Below are 23850 nucleotides of genomic sequence, written 5' to 3' on the forward strand. Positions count from 1 at the left end.
TTAACATGTGAGGAGTTATGATTTGTCAACCTATATATACTCTTTCACAGATCCAAAGAATTATGAATCTGTTTCACTCGAAGCATAGGCACCACAGGAAGTATGTGTTTCAAACAGGGTAATGTAATCACGAGAAAGAAGGGGATTGGTGTGTCCTGTCCAGTCACAATCATCAGGAAAACTGTAAACTGCTCTTTATGCAATCAGGTGTGAGTGGCAGGGTGAGGTGAATGACATCATACATCACCTTGGAAATGAATGGACATGATTTTCAATTTGAAGAGATGACATGTTCATCGACAAATGATCATGGAAAGAGTTTACAACGACAATTATATCTAAACAGTCATGTTGAGGATGAATGCGTATGACGTAAGGTTGACTGTCAGTATTACCACAAGACAGGATATCATCACAATTCAGATCATCATCACAGGAGATTGATAAGGAAATAGATAGCACGCAGGTCATACCAAAATTCTACAGTCAAACTACCAAATCCGTCTTCATAATCTATCCAGTCTCTGTAAAAGTCAACATTTCCATCTACTCTCCTGTGATTAAGCAGCCATCCTACTGACAGCATCACAGTATCCTTCAGCTACCAGTTCACAATCTCCACAAAAGTTACCAATTTTGTAGACATGTGACTTGAGGAAGGTAGAAAACTTGAACTCATTTCCGTTGACTTCACAACAACTTTCATTAATAAATGGAGCAACAGGACAGCCATCAACTACCATGACTCCAAGAGAAGTGATATAACAATCATACTTTTAGAAGCCACCGTACACTAGCCACTTCACCCTGTGATCATAAAGCTTTGCAGCGATGTTTCATACACCTGATATCTGCTTTTATACCACCACAGTATGTTTATAATTATATTCACAATCTTCTTTATGGCATGGCTTCTTTCTTTATTACTGCTTCCAGTCTCTGCAATAACCAGTCTTATAGCCTGTCTAATTATTTCAGATTTATGCAACTTATCAGCTTATAACATGGACAAAACTTAATATAAGCTCAATGCAGTTACATGTCATTACAATAGACAGTATACAGAAAAGAAAAGAAAATATGAACTTAAATGTCCAGCATTTTGGAAGAGGTTTAAGATTAGTTTTGGTACAAAATAATCATATTATGCAACATTAATAATTGCAGGACTAAGATGAGTCTGTCTTAAGACTTGTATCAGAGAAAAGCTATTGATTACTGTGTAGGTGGAGTAAAAGTGTTTTAGATGTATATAAATCCCTCTCCAAGTTTAAAATATCTCGGGCTTCTTTACCATCCTAACTACAGTGAAATATTTCCTCCACGATACTTGGTGTCATATAGTACTAACACAGCATGCAATAATCTAGTGTAAAAGTCCACAACTCATCACAAGTCACTGCTAACATGGTCAAGGTTACTTTATGCCACACATAACAACATAGTCCACACATTGCTGATTTCACTTGTCTGGTCACCAACATGTATAACACATGGCTAAGTAACAATATGCTATCATTATGAATCTATAATCTAAAAATAGTAACATGACCCATCAGTTATCATGTATGGTAATGATGACATGTACTGTTCACATTCCCCATGTGGTAAACATAATTATATTCATAACTCTAGTAACTAAATGGCAAATGTAGACTAAAATTTATGACAACTCACTCACAAACACATCATTCTAATTCTACAGTGTACCATCATTTCATTCACTAGTAGGTTATACTATCACAAGTAAGATCACATATCATAGCTACTGTATAATTGTTTTGTCATTAACACAATCTTATTATATGCACATGCACGTGCTATAACAATTTGCTAGATGCACATCATTATGTATACTATGTAATTATTTTATTATAATTGTGCAACAGGTACTACCACTGCAGCTACAGTGTCATAGAATCAGTAGCTACTTTAGAATCATTTGATGCAGATTAACAGCTTGATAAACACCTTAATGTTATACACACTTGTGTAACTTATAACAGGAGATTTTTTCATTAATACAGTTTAACAAGTAATATTATCTCCTCCACTAGTTCCTCCTGTGTGTCATAAACTATTGTAATACATCATGTAGCTACGTATACTGTAAGTATTTCCAATTTATTTGCTAACTTGCATAATATTATAGCAATGAATGAAACAATTAATTGCGATTGTTTCAGTAGCTATGTAATCTGGAACTGATATAAGTTTTATTTTTCGATGTGAATATTAACTAGCTACACATATGATATGAACAAGAAGAAGATGGGTTATTGGGTAGTATACAACATGCAAGTGGCTAATAAATGCCATGCAGAAATGTCATAAAATGTAATAGTTTGATAAGCATGTGATGTACTAGTAAATGGATAATAGAAAGAAAAATGGTGGACTCGAATATGAGAACTACTCCTTCTACACAGAATTTGACTCTTTACATATCACTGCTGACATGTTTACTTACCTCACATGTTAAACTCAGATAGTATGTTACCCCACAATTAATAAGAATTTCAATAATGGCTGTATGTAAATGCATTATTATTTTATTGGTAGCACTTAAATGGATGCATTTGTGCAGCTAGCATGAAGCATTAAAGGCTTAATCTTCACTATTAGCATTCATTATTATGCAGTTTTATCATATTATAGTTATTTACTATTCTCTGTGTGTGCTATTCCCGTAGGCATTGAGCAAGCTTAAAGCCTTTGAAAAGAGTGTAACTAAAATATGAAGAATGCGGAAAATTTATTCCAGACACAGTGGAGACTTGATCCCCAGCAACACGCTCTTCGAGCCATAAAGAATAATGATTATATGCACAAGGAATTGTAAACAACCGATCATAGTAGAATTATATGTATGAATATAACTATAATGTGTCTAGAACAACAAAACAATATACGTATGTGTAGCATACATTGATAAAGTATGACATTATGCATATAATCTTAGCCTAATTGTTAAAGTCATTTGTACAAGAATTTTATTATTGCTACACGATAAACAGTCAATGAAATTCACACATCTCATCATTGATGGAATTAAATGATGCAACTCTTTGGCTTAATCTTCATTTGCACAAATGGCAGAGAATGATATACACCATTGAGGATTATTGCATGTATACTTTTGTACTGACTGTTTAAACGAATTGCAGAACAAGCTCTAAACCACCATCCTCCATAATAATGACGAACAGCACAGTTTTTATCCCATGAATCATTATCTCTGTCATAGGTTGAAAACGTTGCACCATTCAGGGAATCTTTTTCAAATGGATCATCAGTAACTCCATCAAATCCTGATATGGTTAATGGATACTGTTTAGTGGCTGGTCCTACACTAAAGTTACTATATGACAGATAACCTTTTGTTCCATTGGTAAACGTAAATCAATATGTAGTTCCCACTGTCCTTGTTTGGTAAGGCAGTGGATTGCACTCAATCCATACCAAAATTCTCCAGTCAGGCTACCAAATCCATTTTCATAGTCTTCCCATTTCCTCCTAAAGTTCTCACTTCCATCTTGCCTCCTCTGAATGACCAGCCATCCTCCTCCAGCAGTGTAGGCATCACAGTATCCTTCAGCAACGTGAGCACAGTTACCACAGAAATTTGTAATGTTGTATACATGAGATTGGGTTGGTGATGTAGTAAATTTGAAGTCCTTTCCAACTTTACAGCAACTTCCATCAAGAGATGTAACAATTGGACAACCATGAGCGACCATTATCACAAGCAGCATAAATGTTGTAATCATCATGATAGCATCCATGGTGCCCTTATCTATACTCTTTGCTATGGTCAAGACTTTGAAGCTTCCTGAATGTTACAAACCAAGTCTTTATATAGGAGCAAGGTTGATTATATTTGGAATTCATCCAGACCTATGGCTATGAATAACATAACATTCTTGTTTACAATGCGTTTGAATGGTTTCACTATTGACACTTAACAGATACACTGTCACAAATGTGACCGGGCCTGCGAAAACAGGGCATGTGGGCACAAACTACACCCTGTCATGCTACAGGTTACATCTCAGTACTGGAATGGAATATTTGCATTCTGTAGCTTGTATCGTAAAGCCAATTAAATGCCTACTAAGTGCTGAAAATTGCATTGCCATAGCATAATGTAGTATAAAATGTTACAAGTGATGGAAGTTTGAAAAAGTAGGCAAAAGTCAAGTGTCCACATGCCCTATTTTTACAGGCCCAGTCACAAATATTGTTCGAATTTTATTATAACACTTTATATCTTAAATTAGTATATTTATTTATTATTTATTTATTTATTAATGCTTTACAGCACAAGTGCTGAAGGTCTGTAGGACACCTGGTCCTACAGACTGCTCAAAGACCTTAGCTACTTAGACTTTAACTACTTAAGGTGTGTTTGAAAAGTTGGAGAAAGGAGAAAAAATCCATGACTGGACCTAGGTAGCCTCGAACCTGCAGCCCTCCGATTTACGCTCGAACGCTTACAGGAGTCTACCATATGACAATAGTCTATACAAAGTTACAGAATGCATTGGTCATTGAAATTATAGGGATGAGTCTATTACACTGGCACAGTTTAGCTACATACAATACAGGAAGATACAAAATCTGTTTAGCACTATGTGTTAATTAGCCTTATTATCAGACACATATTTGAAAGCCTACAGAATTTGTTTTCACTTACAGTGCAGTATGTGACAATTGAAGATTGTGTACAGTACATTGCTATGAGTTGTAGGATAATGGAGTATGTGGAAACATAGTAGACTGAGTTGGTGTCAATAATTATAAAAGCAGTTACTGTTACAGTAATTAATATGTAATAAACTTAAGAGCCAAAATTGACCAATGGCTGTTGATAGATATATTATCAACCACTTTTTGTACTGTTGTATACAGCTTCATCAACTGTGTAACCGAATTGTACAGAACTTACTTACAATGACTCATCAGTACTCACCATACACAAACTACTGCTGACATGTTTACTCTACCCCACATGTTACAACACATATACCACACATTGCTGATTCACTAGTCAGGTTACCACATGTGTAACACATGACTAAGCAATGATGTACTGTCATCATCACTGACTAATCATAACAAATCTAATAATAGTAACATGACCCATCAGTTATCATTATAGTTATATGGTAATGATGACCTTCAGTGCTGGTCACTGTAAAGCATTAATACAATACAATACAATACATGTGGTGTTTACATTCTCCATCTGGTAGCGGGAAGTCATAAACATATTCATGTATCTAGAGACCGAACTGTGCTTTGATGAGTCTGTACAGTCACTTTGTTACTATACAATGCAACTATTATACAAGATGATGCATAGACAAGAAAACCTGATAGAAGTGCTGACATTAACAGACTCTGGGTAGATTATGAAGATGGATTTGGTGGCCTGACTGGAGAATTTTGATAATGCCAAGAGTTCATAATAATAATATAAAAGGAGGGCCCTGCCTTTATATTATTATATATGAACTCTTGGTATGGCCTATGTGCCATCCATTGTCTTACCAACTATGACATATCTACAGCTGAGCTTTGTAGCTAGGGAATAGGCCCTGCTAAAATTGGCTAGTGTCCTAACAAACTGAAGACACTATGAAACCCACAATCACCAGCATTTCAAGGGTGATTGCATTATCTAACCAGTGAAACTTTAATTACTCATCAAATTATTAGTATTGAGCTGTCATGATGCCAGTATTTATGATGATTCTAATTAACAACCACCAATTGAGCATATGATTAAATCACCTGTTGATGGTGATAATTGATTAAGTAATAAGGAGGTGTCTTCCTGGTGTTCTTGTGGCTTTTATCATCATAATTATTCTATAGATCCTTGTAAACCAAGAGGGCTCTGGAGGCTTAGATGTTGTTAGTGTTAGCTACTTGTACAATCTGAACAGACTTTCATGCTGTTCTCTGTGCTGTATATACAGACTTAATACAGTGAGTAGTTTGAATCTCCAAACCACTCTGTTGAAAAGCAGAGGAGGCAGCTCTCCTGTGGGGGGCACAGTCACTTAACTTGGCTGTGTCTGGCCTGCCTCTGAGCAGATTCCGGATACAATTACTATGCTATACTACACTATGCTATACTACACTACTCTACACTACACTACACTACACTACACTACGCTATACTATACAGGTTAAATACTTCATGAAACTCTAAAAGCATGCTTTTTGTAGCTGAAATGGCCTCAGGTGCCATTTTGCAGCTGTTGAACAAAAAAAATTATGGAGGGGGCATCATAGGCGATTCTAAGGGGGGGGGGGGCAGGAAATCTTGGGGAAAAGTTGCTGTATAGATTGGCATTGTTATTTTTAGCATTTTTCATGTTTTTAGAACAAATTTTAGGCTGTTTTCAAGCCTTTAAATTGCAAAAATCCTGCAGCTTCTGGGGGTTGCACCCCCAGACCCCCTGAAAATATTACTTTATACTATAGCCAAACAACAACAGTTATGTTGTTCCCTACTGGGCCCCCCCTGTAGACCAGGTCTAGAATCGCCACTGGGGGGCATGTCTTAAACCCCCTCTCCTAGAGCAAGTCTAGATACACCACTGCTTACCAATCAAATGCAAGGACAGTGGGAGCTATGTATCTAATGGAACAAATGGTTATCTATCATACAGTAACTTTAGAGTAGGACCAGCAACTGAACAATATTCATTAACCATATCAGGATATGATGGAGTTACAAATGATCTATTCAGTACACACTCATGGACAGGTATGACATTTACAACCAGGGATAGGGATGGAGGTTTATGTGTCAGTTGTAGTTGAGCAATAACCAGACATGTTGGTGGTAACTCTGGAGGATGGTAGTATAGGTATTGCTCTCACTTTGCTCGATACAATCATGTGTATGGAATATGGCTAAATTACCAGTGACTTAAGCTCCCTTTGTGGAAATTAAAATCAGACCAAAATTTTGTACAATTTAAATTAAATTCTTTGCATACTGCACATTGCTTTTGCAAATTAATCCTTAATGTTTTGTACACATAGCTTTGTATTTTGTATGGATGTATACATGTGTTGATAAACTTGACTGTGTTATTAATACAAGGGCGTCAGAGTAGGTGCGACCAGCGAGGCCAGAGCCTCACCACATTTTGGCTGGAAATTTAAAAAAAACTTTCAAACTTGATGAAGTTAAAACCAAAAGTAGTAAGCATGCAATGATAGCAAATATTTTAATGGCAACAATTGATATCTAACGTGTTTTTTTTTTACCGAAAACAACTTTAAGTCAACTTTAACCGCATTAGGCGCCTCTAAAAATATTTATCATATATTCAGCTTTCAGTGCTGTGTATCTCTTTGAAGTTATTTTGGAATCATTTATCTAAACTCAAACGATAAGAAGCTTTAAGAGTTAAACAGTATTATGGTGGTGCTTTTTGGCAGTGTCCAGTTATGTCATTAAACACTTTTCAGGTAGCTGAGCTAACTAGCACTTGCACACAGTGCTAGCTACAGCCCAAATTTACTTCTCAAAAATGCCTGGAGACATTCCCCAGACTGAGCCTTACCACTTTCACTTTTACTCTGACGCCCCTGGTGTTATATATACCGTATAAAGTAAATTGCTACCATTTAGCCACTGTTTTAGTGTGCTATTATGTAATTTAACTACATTCTGAAAGCACAATACTTGGTGCTATATTTAAATTATGTTGTGTATAATTATTATACTGTAAATAATTGACAAACAAACTTAAAGGCATTCAGGGATCCCTCTTAATTAGTATAGCTACTACTGTACTGTTTGATATTATAGTCTCATTAAAATTTTCTAGTTACAATCAACTAAATGCACTGTACTAACCCTTCAAAAGTGACCTGCACTGCATAAAATGCTGCTTTTAAAAATCATTCTAGAGACATCTTATGTGATGAAAGTACTTTTACGGAATAATATTAGCCCATATTATATCATTAAATACAGCTACATATGATTTAAATAATAAATAAATAAATAAATAAATAAATAAATTAAAAAAGAAAAAAACAAAAAAAAAACACTTACAGCAAAGATATATAGTCACTTCTATATTCTCTGTTGAAGCATTTATGACTGGGATCAAGAAGTTTGACTATTCGTCCAATCAACAAAAGAAGCACAAAATTAGCTGATCATCAAAATAAATGAATTTAAAAAATCAATACACAACTAATTTCAAGAAAGCAGTATGCCTAGCGAATTGTTCAGCAGTATGCTCAGCAGCAGTGTAAAACTATGCCTATCTAACAGCAGTAATTCAAACTAACCAACTACATACAAAGTCAACAAACAATGTAGAAAGATTAGTCAAGTATCAATACAAATAAGGTGAAATAGCAGTAATGCTTCCAACAGTAAGTCCAGCAGAACCTATAGACAAAACATGCAATTCACAAAACTATAGTATTACGCTGATTAATGACTACTTGTAAAATTATTTATTATAGTGTAATTGTGTGATCAAACTTGACAAAACACTATTACTTGCTTGACTTCTCAGTATGCTATTGGCCTAATACAGCCACGTATTTCAAACAATTCTTTCAGGGGCGTAGGCAGGATTTCCAAAAGGGGGGTTCTGCCCTAAGTATAGAATCTCCACAGCGGGGGTCTGGGGCCGTGTACACGTGTAAACATGTGTATTCTTATAAATTCATTCGCAATAGCGAGTAGAGGTACTTGAATTCCTCTGCCTGAAGACCTGTAGCTACCCATTTCAGTGGATTTGTGTAAGTTAATTCAGTTCTAGTTAACCAGTATCACGATTAATAAAACTTAACTCTGAAAAGGGGGTTCGTCCGAACCCTTTGAACCCCCCTGGCTACGCCCCTGTCTTTTATAGCATTATGATTGTAATTGATGGTATATTGTACAGTACTGAGTTATGGTTCAGAAAATAGATGCATGAGCCTGGTATTGTCAAATTCGGTCACAAATATGCCATTATCTACGTATAATTTAGAACACAATAGTTGTACTATGGCCACAATTAATTTGCCTTATACCCAAGCCTGAGGGCTGCAGGGCCAATAAAAGCTGCATATATATCATCAATCCTGATTGGCCATGGTATGAATAGTAGATTAGAGACCTAATAATGAGGATCTTCATGGATTATAAAATGGAGGCAAAATCAAGGTTTAAGATCCAAGGGCATAGTCTCAACTGATTTGTAAATATTTTATTTGAGCATAGTACAGTAGGTGGAGTTATTATGGGGATGTTGTTTAATTGTCATGCACTGTTAACATGAGTGCAGGAGACTGATCACATTTCTGTTGGAGAGCTGGATAGAAATCGAAGTCAGATACTATTAAAGATTGACTAGGATAGCCCATGCCATAATGTAACAGATGTGTGAAAAAATGGTGACTAATAAGACACAGCCTGAGTGGTTACAATGGTGGTAAGTTGTCACAAGTTGTTGGTTTATTAGGTGTTCATTGTACAACATCAGTATAAAGACCAGGTGTGGCTTTGAGTGCAACTACACCCACATCACAAATAATGCAAAATGTAGGCTCCGGCCTATTATGCCCAAAATTTTACCTATTATGAAGCATTGCTCAAAAATTAAGCCTATTATGCTCAAAATTACGCTTTCAAAATCAAGATTATGCTCTAGGACTGACTGTTTTATTACAGTATATCAGCCTTTCCTGAATGCTGTATTAGAGTAAGTGACTGCTCTATTAGAGTATCTCGATCTTATTCCTGCAAAGTGTGAATGACCAACAAAGAAACGGTGTAATAAGTTATATGACGTGTTTTTAAATATGAAATGCACTAATATTACTATTGGCAGTGAATATTTGCTTTCTTTCAGGCGCGTATTGCGCATTTTAATTAAATTTTCAAATATCGTCCCTATTATGCTGGCATTATGCTGGCATTATGCTTGATGCTTTTGGTCACCTATTATGCTTTAAATTATGCCGGCATAATCGGCCGGTGCCTAGCAAAATGACAGTCCTGTACCCATTTAGGTCTTTGGTAAAGTCCACCTCTAGTTTAGTTGAAAACAAATCATGTCCACAAACTCTAAATAACAGATAGACACAAAACAGAATCTCCTGTGATATTACTGTGCTTTTCCATTCATCCAGTCAAACATGCCTGTAACATTAAATGGCTCCCATAATCAAATCTGAATGGGATGCATGTAGTTAAATGCATGTTGACTTTGGTGACTTACACCCATATTACCCTAAAATATGCTTGAGAGAGCTATCAATAGACCTGAGTCAAATAAATATGTACAAAAATTTTTCATCAGAAATTCCACACATTTTTCACCTATTGTGTTCTTCAGTGTTCCTATTATATTGACAGCATTTTTTAATAATTATCTTGAAACATTCCATTTGGTTCTACAAGGGGAACATTGAGATAATAAGTCACTCTCTAGACTTCCTATGGATATATACTTGAAATTGAAAAGGAGAAAACATCCTGACTGCCTGGCAGCCTCCTGTAAGCATTCAAGCATAAATCGAATGGCCACAGGTTTGAGGCTGCCCAGGTCCAGTCATGGATATTTTCTCCTTTCTCCACCTTTTCAAGCACACTTTACTGTATGTAACAATTTTAAACATGCTGTAGGACCAGGTGTCCTACAAACCTTCAGCACTTGTGCTGTAAAGCCTTAATAAAAAATAATAATAAATTGTAATCAGTGAATGCTCTGTTATATGTAGAGTATTTCACTACAAAGTGACTGTCCGATTAGAGAGTATCCAGCATTTGAGTACTCTATTGCAGTTTGTAGTTTCCACTGACTGCTCTATTAGGGAGTATTAATCTATTTTCATGGAATTAAGCTCCATTGGTTTTTGAAATATCCACCTAATATGCTAGAATTATGCTGGCATAGCACTCCAATCCATTATGCTTTTTGTAATGCTGGAATATTTCACGCAGGCCCGATTCTCGACGATCAAAAGTGAGATTTGCAATCCCCGAGGTCAGTTCTTACTCATCTATGGTAGTGTTGTAATTGTATGGCATTTTCAATTTTTGTTATCATTGGCAGGCAGGCACAGGCACACATGCATGCGTGAGGCACACATGCATGCACGCATGCACGCATGTATGAACACAGGCAAGCAGGAAGGTAGGAAGGCAGGAAAGCAGGCAAAGCAGATAGTTAGTCATTCAGTAGAAAACTGTGGTAGATAATCAACTCCTTAGGAAGTAGTTTTGGTGCTTTGTAGACACTTTTGGGTTTGCTTTTATTACTTCTGAATCAACAATAATGAGAAGAGGTGGTAACAGGGCAAGAACTTGTTTAAAGAATGAAAGAAGTCTCAATATGGGCATAGTATATGTATCGAGCCTGTCACAGTAGCCTTTGAGCTTTTAGATGCAAATAATTATATCAGTAATATCCCTTGCAATGTACCATGGAATAACTAAGGGGGTTTAGAAAACCCGGACAGCATATAATACCGCATAATTCAATATAGCTCTAAAAACGCATAGGAAATCATTTCAAACTTTTTTTCAAAGTATTGCAACCTCATCCAAAAAAAAATCAAAAAAATCTGCTTGGTCCTTCCAGGTTTTCTAAACCCCCAATAACTAATACATATGCAACCTAATTTTGGAAAGTCATCTCTTTTCTCCACACTAGTCAGTTTAATAGTGACAAGAAAGGTGAAAAATATAATGTGTATAATGAATTAATATTATGGCTATAATCCAAATTCAGGGATGAAGAACTGAGGCTAGCCAGTTCAATATTCCTCCAACTAATTCACCTCCATAGGCGATTCTAAGGGGGGGGGGCCAGGGAGCCCCCCTGTTAAAAAATAACTTTTAACACAAATGTGACTGGATCTATGAAAAAGGCTCTTATAGCGTTTCAAAATTTCCAAGTTTGACAAGTCATAACTCATGATGTGTTTTACCCATTATCCTAAACTTACATCCAGGAATGCTATGTTAGGAGTGTAAGGTGACTAAATTTCAGGCTAGTACCATCATGATACACGCAAGTCAAGTTAAGGATTGCCAAGTACATGTAATTGGAAAAGCTAATAGAAGACCCGTTTTCACAAATCCGGTCACAAATGTCTAATATCTGTTCACATTTGTTCAATCCATGCCATAAGGGGAAGGTGAGTGTTGTATTAGAATTTTGCCAAAGCAATAGGCAAATTCTATTATGACCCATGGATCACTACAGTTCACTTTTTCTTAAACTCTAAAAGTGGTCCATAATAGCATAAAAATTTACTCTTAATTTAAGTATTATTGATTTTATTTGGTCAATTATTTTAAATGTACAAATAAATCAATATTTTAATAAGAATTGATTTTTTCAATGTCATGGTAAGTCAAATTTTGTGTATGAAAAAGGTACCTTTTTGCAAATTCACACCGTGAATTTAAATGGGTACAAATGATCCAAATATAGGGTTGTTTTACCTGCAATTCAAACAGCCAATATGTGGTAATAATGACCCAAGGATACACTTTTTTTATTTAACTTTGTAAGATATAGTCAATGACACATATTCACAATAATTGTTACTTAATACTTTAAACATACCCGGTCTTAGAGTTTTCAAATTGTATATAAAACCTATGTTCTCCATGTTCACTTTTGATTGTGGGATGTAACAGTATTAAACACAAATGTTATAATGACCTATGTACCAATGTAAATTTAACCATATAGCTGGTCATCTAATCTTTACCATAGTAGACTTGATAAATTGATTCAACATCTTAAGTGAACAGTTAGCTATATTGACTTAGCCTAGTTATTTTTACTGATTTAGTTTAAATGCCTACTCCAGTTACAACCACCTTCGATGGTCATTTGTACACCAAAATTTCTGTAGTTTAGATTTACTCATGGAGGTAAAATTGATTCATTTGAATTTACTGTGCAGTCACATAATATGAGCTCTTGGTAATATCAAGAGTTCATAAATTTAGGTAGTAAGGGTGAGCATATAGATATGAACTGCAGGTTCTAATATCTATGAGGAGAGTATCGCAAGATTCAGCAAATTCACTACCACTAGTTGAGTATAAACGCATCACTTTAATTTATATACTAGGGATGTGCAATTATTCAATTTATCATGATAATCGTGATTATTTTATTAACAATAATCGACATCGTGAACTTTTCATTGACTAGTGATAATCGAAATCAGCAATTATCGGCAATAATCGTGGTAATCAGAGAAATATTTGTAAATTTTCAATGTAATTTAACCATTCAATTCATGATGCGTTTAGTGTTATTCATCACAAGAATTGAATTGACAATAATCGTGATATTTGTTCATGGCAATAATCGTATAGCAAAATGTCAATATCACCCATCACTACTATATACAAGTGTATCAACAGTTCTTTTCTAGCAGATAGAGTTGTATAGTGCAACCGGGCATAAACCTCCAAACTTATTTTACTTCCTCGCCCACGCATTTATTTCTATATGCCACTAGATACATTCTATAATGTTTTTATCCTTTCATGTGTTGCTTTGCTCATTAGTATTTCATATTTTTTTGTTTTTTTGTGGTTATACATATTTGCAGTGTCTCAGAACGTACTTTTATAAATTGTGGTTTTCAACAAATTTCACGAAAAAATCCATAATCTGACTTTACGATGTCATAAAACAAAAACTAAAAAGAAATTTACAAAACCCCAGCTACAAATTTTAGGCATGTCTATCTCCTTTCAGAAAATAATGAGTATATGTAAAAAATTTGAAGTATGTGAAACTAGATACATTTTTCGAAACCCTATGAAAATCACAAAAATCACTATAACTTACTTTTAAAACATTTTTTTACAAATCTGGTACTACGAATTGTCGGGCTTGATGAGACCTTTCATCTACTAGAAAATTATTGAAAAACTCAAAAGTATATAAAACTAGATACGAAAAAACCAAAATCCATAAATATACCATTTTTTAGATAATTGTGGTTGTTGCCATGGTAACCTGTGTACAGATATGTACAGATACATGAGTATAACCATGTGCAAAAACAGAATTAAGATGTGTGGTGTATGTCTCAAGTTATAACCAGAAACATGAAATTTAACTTTTTGGAAGTACATGCCTGGTTGCACTATATTCAACACCTATTCACCAACAGTGGCCCTTGTGGTATATAGTGCATTTGTACAGGCTATACTGACCATTTGATACTCTCCCTTTCCTAATGATATACACACAGTACAAATCATTCTAATGTTTCACTCTTGCATGTGGTAGCTACTGTACATGCTAGGGCTAAAGGATAGAAAATGTGGTTTACATTAGGCACAAATCACTCTGTCCAAAATAATTGCTATTACAATTTAGTCTAGTATATAGTCCACTTGAATAAAGATACTATCATCTTTAAGGTAGCGATGGGTGGGAGTGATTTTGTAGAGATCTTCGTTAGAAATAAATTGATGACTGTACCACACAGACCAACCATTTCTCTCCCCACTAGTGACCATGTACCCATTGGTGACTCTCTGATGACCACTATACTCATACTTCCCCTTCCTTGAATGATGTTCATTGTCACTGCTTTGGTTCAACAACTTCACCTCACAATGACCCTTCAGTGGCCATTTCAAATCATCATCATATGGACCTTTCATGAGGTGCAGCCATACTGAGAGGTGAGTATCAGTACCACTACTAAAGCCAGCAGCATAAACATTTAAACACATTTTATATCCTTTGTGATGAGTGAAGAATGTGTCACTGTACCAGCTAATCTTTTCTTTTTTCTTCTTGGTATACTCCGACATCTTCACAATAACTGGAACATCTTGGCCACCTGATGGTAACTTTGATGCTGTAGTGTTGATAATGTTGTGCCAATCCAGTTTATTTTCCAGTTCAGTGATCCTCTTATGAAATGAAATGAGCACACCAACATATACAATCAATATGAGTATGAAACACCACCAAAGATGTTGTTGTTTGAATATTCCATTCTGTTCATTTTGATCAGTAGGTAACTGGTGAGCTTCACTGGAATATTGTGACTGTTTCAATACTTGAAACTGTTCTTTGATATTGATAACATCATCCTCAATTTTATTGGTTAGTTGTTCCTTCAATATCATTAAATGGGCTTGTAGCTTAGTAAATCGCTGTTCAGTTGAGATATGACTATATTCATTATTACTATTAAGACGCCTGCATTTCATGTATGTGTTCCAGAATATCTTTGAGTCGAGCATTATCTGTCTGATTTGTTGTGTTTGCTGTTCCAGTTTCATCTCCAGTTCAGTGGTGATCTTCATTCGGGATTTGGTCTCCAGTTTAGCTAGTGCTTCTTCGGTGTTTCCAGATGGTGTGACTTGTTCCTCCTGGGTAGATAGGAAGTTTTTTTCTAAAGGTTCCAAGGTATAATTATGCAATTCTCTCACTTTTCTGTTGCCAAACTGAATGAATAACCCGATACAAATGACCAGTGCAGGTATAAAACACCAAAAAAGCAACCACTTCAATATTCCCTTCTGTTTCTTTGCAGTAACAGGTAACTGATATACGTCACTGGAAATTGTTAACTGCCTTAAATCTTGCAGCTGCTTTCGGATAGCCATTACATCACCTTCGATTTTCTCACTGAGCTCTTCTTTGGATTTCAATAATTGAGTTTGCAACTCGGTAAACTGCTGTACTGTTGCAATGTCACCATATCGACTATTGCTCTTAAAACATTGGCAAACATGAGTGGCTAGATGCTGCCGCTGAATAGTCTCTCCACAATTATTAGGGCAGGTAACTTCTTCAAGTGTGCACATCTTCCTGTGTTCATCAATGTCCTCACGAAGTATGTTATTGGCTTCACACTTGTTAGGACAGATTATGGGGAGCTTGGGACACAGTTTTTTGTGTTCACCTTCAATAAACTGATGCTCTCCTGTAATTTGGCAATAGTGACAATCAACCTTACGTCGTACACACTCATCCTCAACATGACTGGTCAGATATTGGCGTTGTAAACATTTTTCACAATCGTTGGGGCATACCACCTCTTCAAATTGACAACCAGCACTCTTTGCAAGGTGATTGAGAATGTCATTCACTTCACCCTGCCACTCACAACCTTTTTCCTTGTTATTGCAGAATACGTGGAGACTCCTGATAGCTCGGTCTGCTTGCTTGTGAGCAAATGTACCGAATTCTTCCTTACGACAAATGGGACAGGCATCATTAATGGTAGTAGCTTTCTTAGCGCACTCAAGACAAGATTTACAAAATGTATTACCGCAACAGTCAGTAAGGTAAGGCTCTTTACTGGGGTAATGACAGATATTGCACACCAACCAATCTAGCGGTGGCTTCACAAACTGATATTCATATCCTCCTCCGCATTCCATTCCAGCCATTCTCTCACAAACAAGTGCTCACGAACTAAAAGGCAAAAATCACACACATGGCACAACATGATATACAGTACTAGGTAGTCCTTTGTCCTACCGTTCGGTATTTCCTTATTGACTTCGGGATCGATGGTAAAAGCATATACCAGCGACAGCAACAGCCGTCCTCGCACTCGGACGTCCAGTCCCGTGATTTAAACTTGTAGCACGTGCGCTTTGAGCCGGTTTTATAGAATATCTCGCCGTACGAATTTTTTTTTTTTTTTTGGGCCCACTTCTGAAAATTTTTCTAGTCTTTTGAACTCACCGTTTTTGTTTGTTTTACGGAAAGTCACATAATTTTACAGGGTCGGTGAATCTCGGGGAAAAACCCTCGACTCGACCCAACTACTGATAGTGGATTCATCCGAGGTCTTCTTCTCAAGTGATGTAGCGAGGTGTACAGTAAGTTTAGTCTTACTACCTGAAGATTTCTTGCCATCTCACAACACACGAGGTGACTGAACGAACAGATTCGCCATAACTGAACTTGCAGGGAGTGGAGAGAACATGAAATAGTGGACAATGATCATTTCTATGTGGTATGATAGTGTGATTGTTGGTTTTAATAGTTGTATTGCTGAGACTACATGAGGAGCTATCTTCATGCATTTGTTATGTCAGTCAATCATGCCGGACCCCACAAAAAGCGCAGCTAAGTTAGCATCATTTACTCAGGTAGATTGGCAGGAAAGCACTCATTTTTTGTGGGCCAATTTCAGATAAAAATTTTTCACGTTTTGTGAATTAACCATTTTTGTTTGTTGTTACATAGTTCAGGCATAGATTACATTCCCCACCTAGGGAATATATAATCTATGGCTAACCAATTTCTAATCCTTTTAGTGTGCACATGCAGTACTAGTTTCAGTAGTAGCTATTCTAGAAGCAGTTCTGTTTGAAGCTATATAACATATACCATCATTCTATTGTAATCCAATACTATAGTGCTGCTGTATGGTGAAACTTTATGTTTACCAAAGGAAACATGGTGCTAATCATGTATTTGAATAATTGTTATGTGTTTGGCATTGAGATATTTGATGACACAATGTGTGCTAATATTGCTCGTTGTCATAGGGATGCACTGATATAGAGCAGATGGTTCTGGAGGCACTGGAGCTGAAGGCAAAGATAGCTACAGCCTGCAGACATACTTCAGAGCAGGCATCTGTGAAAGAAAAGCTAAGGAATGAGATAGCTACCGTTAAATAGCCTAGCTTAAGTTTGCAGAGTAAGGAGTGGGGCTGATAGTCATGTGAGACAGAGATAATGTTTAGTGGTTTTCTACAACCCGGAGGTGACCTGGATTAATTTAAAATGAGGCGTGCGCCAACTGCTGTGAGTGCCGACTAGCATGTTAAACATGAGGGCGCCTATACTTAACGATGGTAATCCGTGGGCATAAGTTTGCAAAAAGTAACTTGATACATTTTGCACATACCTAACATACCATGATTTTAAAAGGTATGACATGTTCGTGATATAAAGTGGGTGTGGCTCATGAAAGAAATAAGCCTTTAATTTAATTTAATTTTTGTTATTTATTTATTGATTAGCAAACACCCAACAGGGTTTTTACGCTAATGTACATGGTACGTACACATAAGTGCCTCAGTTACAATAACATAAGTGCCTAGTAAGTTACAATAATGATTAGTACTAAGTTACAATAAGTGCTAAGTTACAATAGGTTAGGTTACAATCAGTGCTAAATTATACAATAAGTGATAAGTTACAATAAGTGCTAGATTACAATGATTACTAAATTACAGTGAGTGCTAAGTTACAATAAATACAATAAGTGTTAAGTTACAATTATAAAGTAGGAGTAGTTGATCATTTAAATGTTTTAAAATCAATGGTAGATAGATCTGGGATACATAGATCGTTCCAATGGGGAATAGTTATGGGTAGGAATGAATAGAGATACGTGTTTACTGAAGATTGTTTATGATGAAATTTCTGATTGTGATGGGCTCTGGTGGCAGTTTGATTTAATGATGGCAGACAGCGATTTGGGACCAGTAATAATTAACTATCTTGTACAATAGGATGAGACGTGCTTGCTTTCTACGTTCTTGTAAAGATGGCCAGTTTAGTTCATTAAACATGTCTGTGATATTGTCACGTTGGTGTCTGTTCCAGGGCTTATTTAAGATGAAACAAGCAGCTCGATGTTGGATCATTTCAAGTTTAGAGATGTCATTTTGGTGGTGTGGGTCCCAGATTGCACCACAATATTCGATAGATGGCAACAGAAATGTTTGTAGGCATATTATTTGAAGTGTTTATGACAGGAATGTAAATTTCGCCTTAGGAAACCAAGTAATCGATTTGCTTTGTGGTGGTGTAGTATGTGGTAACTTGTAAGATGTTGCATTTAGATACGTTAAAGTCCATCTGCCATTCATTTGCCCATTTTATAGAGTAGTTCATCCTGCAGAATCTTCTGACCACTTGGTGAGTGTATAGGTCTATAAATTAAAATGTCATCAGCAAACAGTTGCAACTCACTATGTATGTTTGTAGTTATTTTTTTGATATATATTAGGAACAGGGCAGGTCCAAGGACTGAGCCTTGGGGGACACCAGATGTTATGTCACAAGATATGGAATAATGGCTTTCTATTACTACTTGTTGTGTTTTGTTATGTAGAAAGGATTCAAACCATTCCAGCAAACTTCCTCTCACTCCATAATATGCCAGTTTGTTTAGAAGTTGAGCATGTGCAACCTTGTCAAAGGCCTTTGAGAAGTCTAGTACTGCCAAATCTACCTGTAGTTTATTGTTTATTGCTTTGGCTATATCATTGACAGTCACAAGCAGTTGCGATTCACATGAGTGATGTTCTCTGAAGCCAAATTGATTTTCTGGTAAGGTGTTGGTTGACTCTAGATGTTTCATTAATTGGCTGACAATGATGTGCTCCATGGTTTTGCAGATTACTGAAGTTAGTGATATTGGACGGTAGTTTTTGGGATCTGATTTGTCTCCTTTTTTATAAACTGGTGTGACATATGCATGCTTCCATTGAGTTGGTAGTCAACCATAGCTGGGAGACTGTTGGAAGATGTGGGTAAGCATTGGTGATATCTCTGCTGCTGTGGCTTTTAGGGCATAAGGGTGTAACTTGTCAGAACCTGGAGATTTGTTTGAATTACATTCATTTAGTATATTGTAAACTCCTTGTGTGGTAATCTCAAAATGTCAAATGTGGTATAGATGGATATGGAGAATTGGACTTAGAAGGAAAGTTATCAAATTGTTCTGTAGTAAATGTAGATTTAAAATGTTTATTTAAGATATTTGTTTTATCTATTGAATCTGTTATAGCTTCACCATCAGGACCTTTTAAAGTAGTAATTCCTGTAGTATCTTGTTGTTTAGCTTTAATATATCTCCAGAACAGTTTGTTATCATTTGAGGATGAAATAGTGTTAGTAATATAAGCCTTGTGCTTGTGTTTTAACATTTGACATACTTTTCATTGTAAATCTTTGTATTCTGACCAATCTGAGTCTCGCTTGTAAAGTTTAGCTCTCTTATATACTCATTTCTTTCTTCTTATTAGGTGTGTGAGTTCTGCTGTCATCCATGAGAGACGAGTATTTTTATGTAGTGTTTTAAAAGGGACATGATCATCTATAATGTTCTGAAAGTTTTCTTGAAAAAAGGACCAGTTTTCATCGACAGTTCTGGCTGAGGTGCTGTTTAAATTAAAATATTCATGTGACAGATCTGATAGTCTACTTTGTATTAAGTCCCAATATGCTTTTTTGTAAAGAGGTACTCTGCGTGGCTCTTGCTTTTGTTGATGAAATGAGACAGATAGGCTGGCCAGTGTGGCATCGTCATCGCTAAAACCAGGTATGGTATGGAGTTACAAGTGGAGATGATATTAGGGTGAGATGTAAAACACAGATCTAAGATGTTTATGCCACGGGTTGGAAAGTTGACAATCTGGTTGAGATGAAAGTCTTGTGAAAATCTTTGAAGTTTTTCTCGGAGTAATCTAGATGTGTATGACTCTGTTGATAAGAAACCATGTTCCCAGTCTATGCCAGGACAATTGAAATCACCTCCAATAATAATCTTGATGTGAGGATGTTTCTCCTTGATTCCACTAAATTTTGCACTAAATCATCAAATGTTGTTGGTGGACAGTAAAACGATCCAATTATAAGGTCATCATAGTACTTAATATGCACTTTGACCCAAACAATTTCCAATGGTGACTCTAAAGTTATTTCTTAAGTTGAAAAAGTGTCTGATCAAGATAAATACACCACCACCATGCCAATTTCTATCCTTTCTGTATATATTGTAAGAATTTGGAAATATTTCACTATTTAGTGTGGTGTTTTCAAGATAAGATTCTAGTATGTCAATATTATTTGGCTTATACAAGACTCAAATACAGTATGATGAGTGTAGTGCATATCAAGTTAACATACACTTAATAAGTTAATAAATGAATGAAATGGTCTTGGCCTATCATAGATACTATAGACTCCGTATCACGAGTCTATTTTTTTAAATATATTTCTAATATTTTTATCTGGACCTATCTTGTACAATAACAATCGATCAGTGGGCGATTACCCACAATTTGATTCAATCTTTCTGCCTACAATTTGATGTGTAGGCTTTCTTTTTCTTTCATTTATTGACTATTATTTACAAGTTGACAAAATCGATTAGTGGGTGTGGCTTCACATAAGCCAGCAGGCAGCTATGAGCATGGTTTCGTGCATACCTGTAGACTGTAATATCACCGATAAATGGGGGTGGCTGCACGTATGGTTGCAGACAGTCATCCAATAAGTGGGCGTGGCTCACAAAAGAAGCTGAGTTACATCAGGACTTGACTACGATACGTTTATACTCTTCCGTTCCATACAACTAAACAATTTGTTGTACGTTATCCAACCGGGGTCAGAGCCGGATAATTTTTAAAGCGGGTCTGACCCGGATGACCCGGACAAAATGTGCCGTTGAACCCAATTTTGCAAATCTAGTCACAAATGTCAAAAAGTGTAGTTTGATAAGTATGTGATGTATACTAGTAAATTGATTAAATATTTATCAATTAATAGTGGGACTTAGCATAAGCAACAATGTAGTGTATATTACAGACATGCATACTTGTCCTTAAAGTATCTTAATAAAAAGGTCACCAAAAAAACTGTATCCATTGTTCATCATCTGGTCCCACTATTAAGTTTAGGTATTTTAATTTAATTCCACAACATGGATGCATGTTTTTGCTTCCCTACCACAATGTTGACATGTGATTGACTACATAATAATATCTTTTTACCATCATTGTGCTATATAAGTGTAGATAAATATGTGTGTGCGCCGGTGTGTGTGTGTGTGTATGTATGTGTGCATGTGTGTGTGCATGCATGTGTAGTGGTGTTGTTAATTAAATTAGTGAAGCATGTACTTTCAGGCTTGACTCCTTATGTGTGTGCTTGTGCATGCGTGTGTAATGGTGGTGTTAATTAAATTAGTAGTGCATGTACTTTCAGGCTTGTGTGTATTGTGTGTGTGTGTTGTGTATTGTTTTTATGTAGTGATGGTGTTAATTAGATTAGTGATAAATTTATTTTCAATTACACCAGTCTTGACTCCTTGTGCAGGTGTAGATCTCAAATTTTATAACACAAAGCACATACGATTTGAGCTACACTGTATGTGTTAAGGTATTGATAATTGATGCAGTGTTAATTCAATTAGCTGTGTATTTTTGGAATTTTAATTAAAGTCTGGTTCAATCTGTTCATTAGTAGTATGCTCAGATTTAGTTTTTTGTCTTGTAAATCTAGTATGATTATGGAGTTGGTTTATGTGCATTTAATTAAATTAACATTCCACACTACACCACTCATTGAATTTTAACACCATTACCCAGTACTCACACACACAATACGAACACTTGTGCGTCCGTGTGTGTCGTGTGTGTACGTGCTTGCCATTTGTTCATAATTGATCAAAGTGGTGTTCCTTTCCATAGATAATCTCTGGACAGATAACATGATAGGGACAATACGGCTGCCATGTCTGGAAATAGCATAAAAGCTGAATATATATATATGTATTTAAAAATAATTACTAATGTAATCATGTATTTCTTCTTTTTATCATGTAAACAATGATTTATTTACTTGCCAGTTTCAACAAAATTAATAACGAGATCACGTGATGTAGCCTGACTTATCAATTCCATCACACTTTCTATCTACTACGCACGGCTAATGCGAGAGATGATAAGTACAATGCAGCACTGGGCATATACTCATTCCCACCCTATGCGTATAAAACCGCATCACGTGATCTACACGTTTACACATTCCACCAGCTTGCAATTTGCCATTATTCCTCAGTAAGGCATAGTTTGATCGAGGGGTCCGAAACGAAGCAAAAATTACCTACGAGATTTCGAAATCTTTAGATTTTATCCAAGATTTCAAGATTCTGGTGAAGATTTCAAGACTACGTTAACGTGTAATATCAGCGTGTATCCGATAATTTCCAGAAATTTTAAGATTTCAGATTTCGATTTCAGAGATTTCTAGTAAAGATTTCAAGATCTACCTACGAGATTTCCAGCTTGTTTCGGACCCCTCGAGTTTGATTACTTACTGAGTACCTTGTCTTTCTAAAAGGGTAAAAAATAAAATGAAAAAGTTTGGCGGTAGAGTCAGCTAGCTACCCTTTGTACGCCATCATACACTAACATCCCCAAACAGCTATCATTTGCTGGATTTCTATATACACCAGAAATGTATAAATTGCGCACGCGTCATTATTAATGATAGTTCAGCCGGCCCACTAATGTAGTGTTCGATTGTGGTGTTCCATTAGGTATGTGTTTACATTCAAGAAGTATGCAGTTGGCCTCTACAAGAAGACTTGGAGATGTCATGCTGTTGCTCTAAATGAGTCTACCTAAGTTAAGGAAACGCGAGGTGGATGCGGTACGTTTGTTCGTACCGTGTGACAGTATTGCAGGGCGATTAATCTGCAGCAGCCCTATCCTACATGTACTTTAGTAAGATACTTAGTTGGCTGTACGTGGAAGGAGACAATCCTACTACCCAGGGTGCCAAAACCTCACTGGTGGTGTGTATTACTCCACCAGAGATACGCATCCGTACTAGCATGGCTGTCTTTGTGCTCAATTGGGCTCTGTACTTACAGATGATTAGTGCTGCTTAATGCCATGTCGCTTAATTATGGGTATGGAATATGCAACTACTTCTTTAAGGTGAAATTGTAGCTTTGCACTTAGAAATGTGTTTTTATTTCACCTGAACTAACGGTCCAGGAGAGAGAGGCAAACAAACAACTATGCCACGATCTGAGATTCCGA

At 36.2% G+C, this 23850-nt stretch overlaps 2 protein-coding genes across 2 annotated transcripts in view; both read right to left on the reverse strand.

Annotated features, from left to right (window-relative positions):
• LOC136246481 (uncharacterized) overlaps window positions 1–23850 on the reverse strand; it is a 126444-nt gene that overhangs the window by 56214 nt on the left and 46380 nt on the right. The gene's annotated exons all lie outside the window — the stretch shown is intronic.
• On the reverse strand, window positions 14267–16672 carry LOC136246480 (TNF receptor-associated factor 3-like). Its single transcript, XM_066037958.1, has 2 exons — window positions 16527–16672; window positions 14267–16460 (listed from the first exon to the last, which is right to left on the reverse strand). Exon 2 carries the CDS (start codon window positions 16433–16435, stop codon window positions 14396–14398), a length of 2040 nt encoding a protein of 679 aa, XP_065894030.1. The 5' UTR covers window positions 16436–16460; window positions 16527–16672; the 3' UTR covers window positions 14267–14395.

Source organism: Dysidea avara, chromosome 2 (genome assembly GCF_963678975.1).
Source record: "Dysidea avara chromosome 2, odDysAvar1.4, whole genome shotgun sequence".
Taxonomy (NCBI): domain Eukaryota; kingdom Metazoa; phylum Porifera; class Demospongiae; order Dictyoceratida; family Dysideidae; genus Dysidea; species Dysidea avara.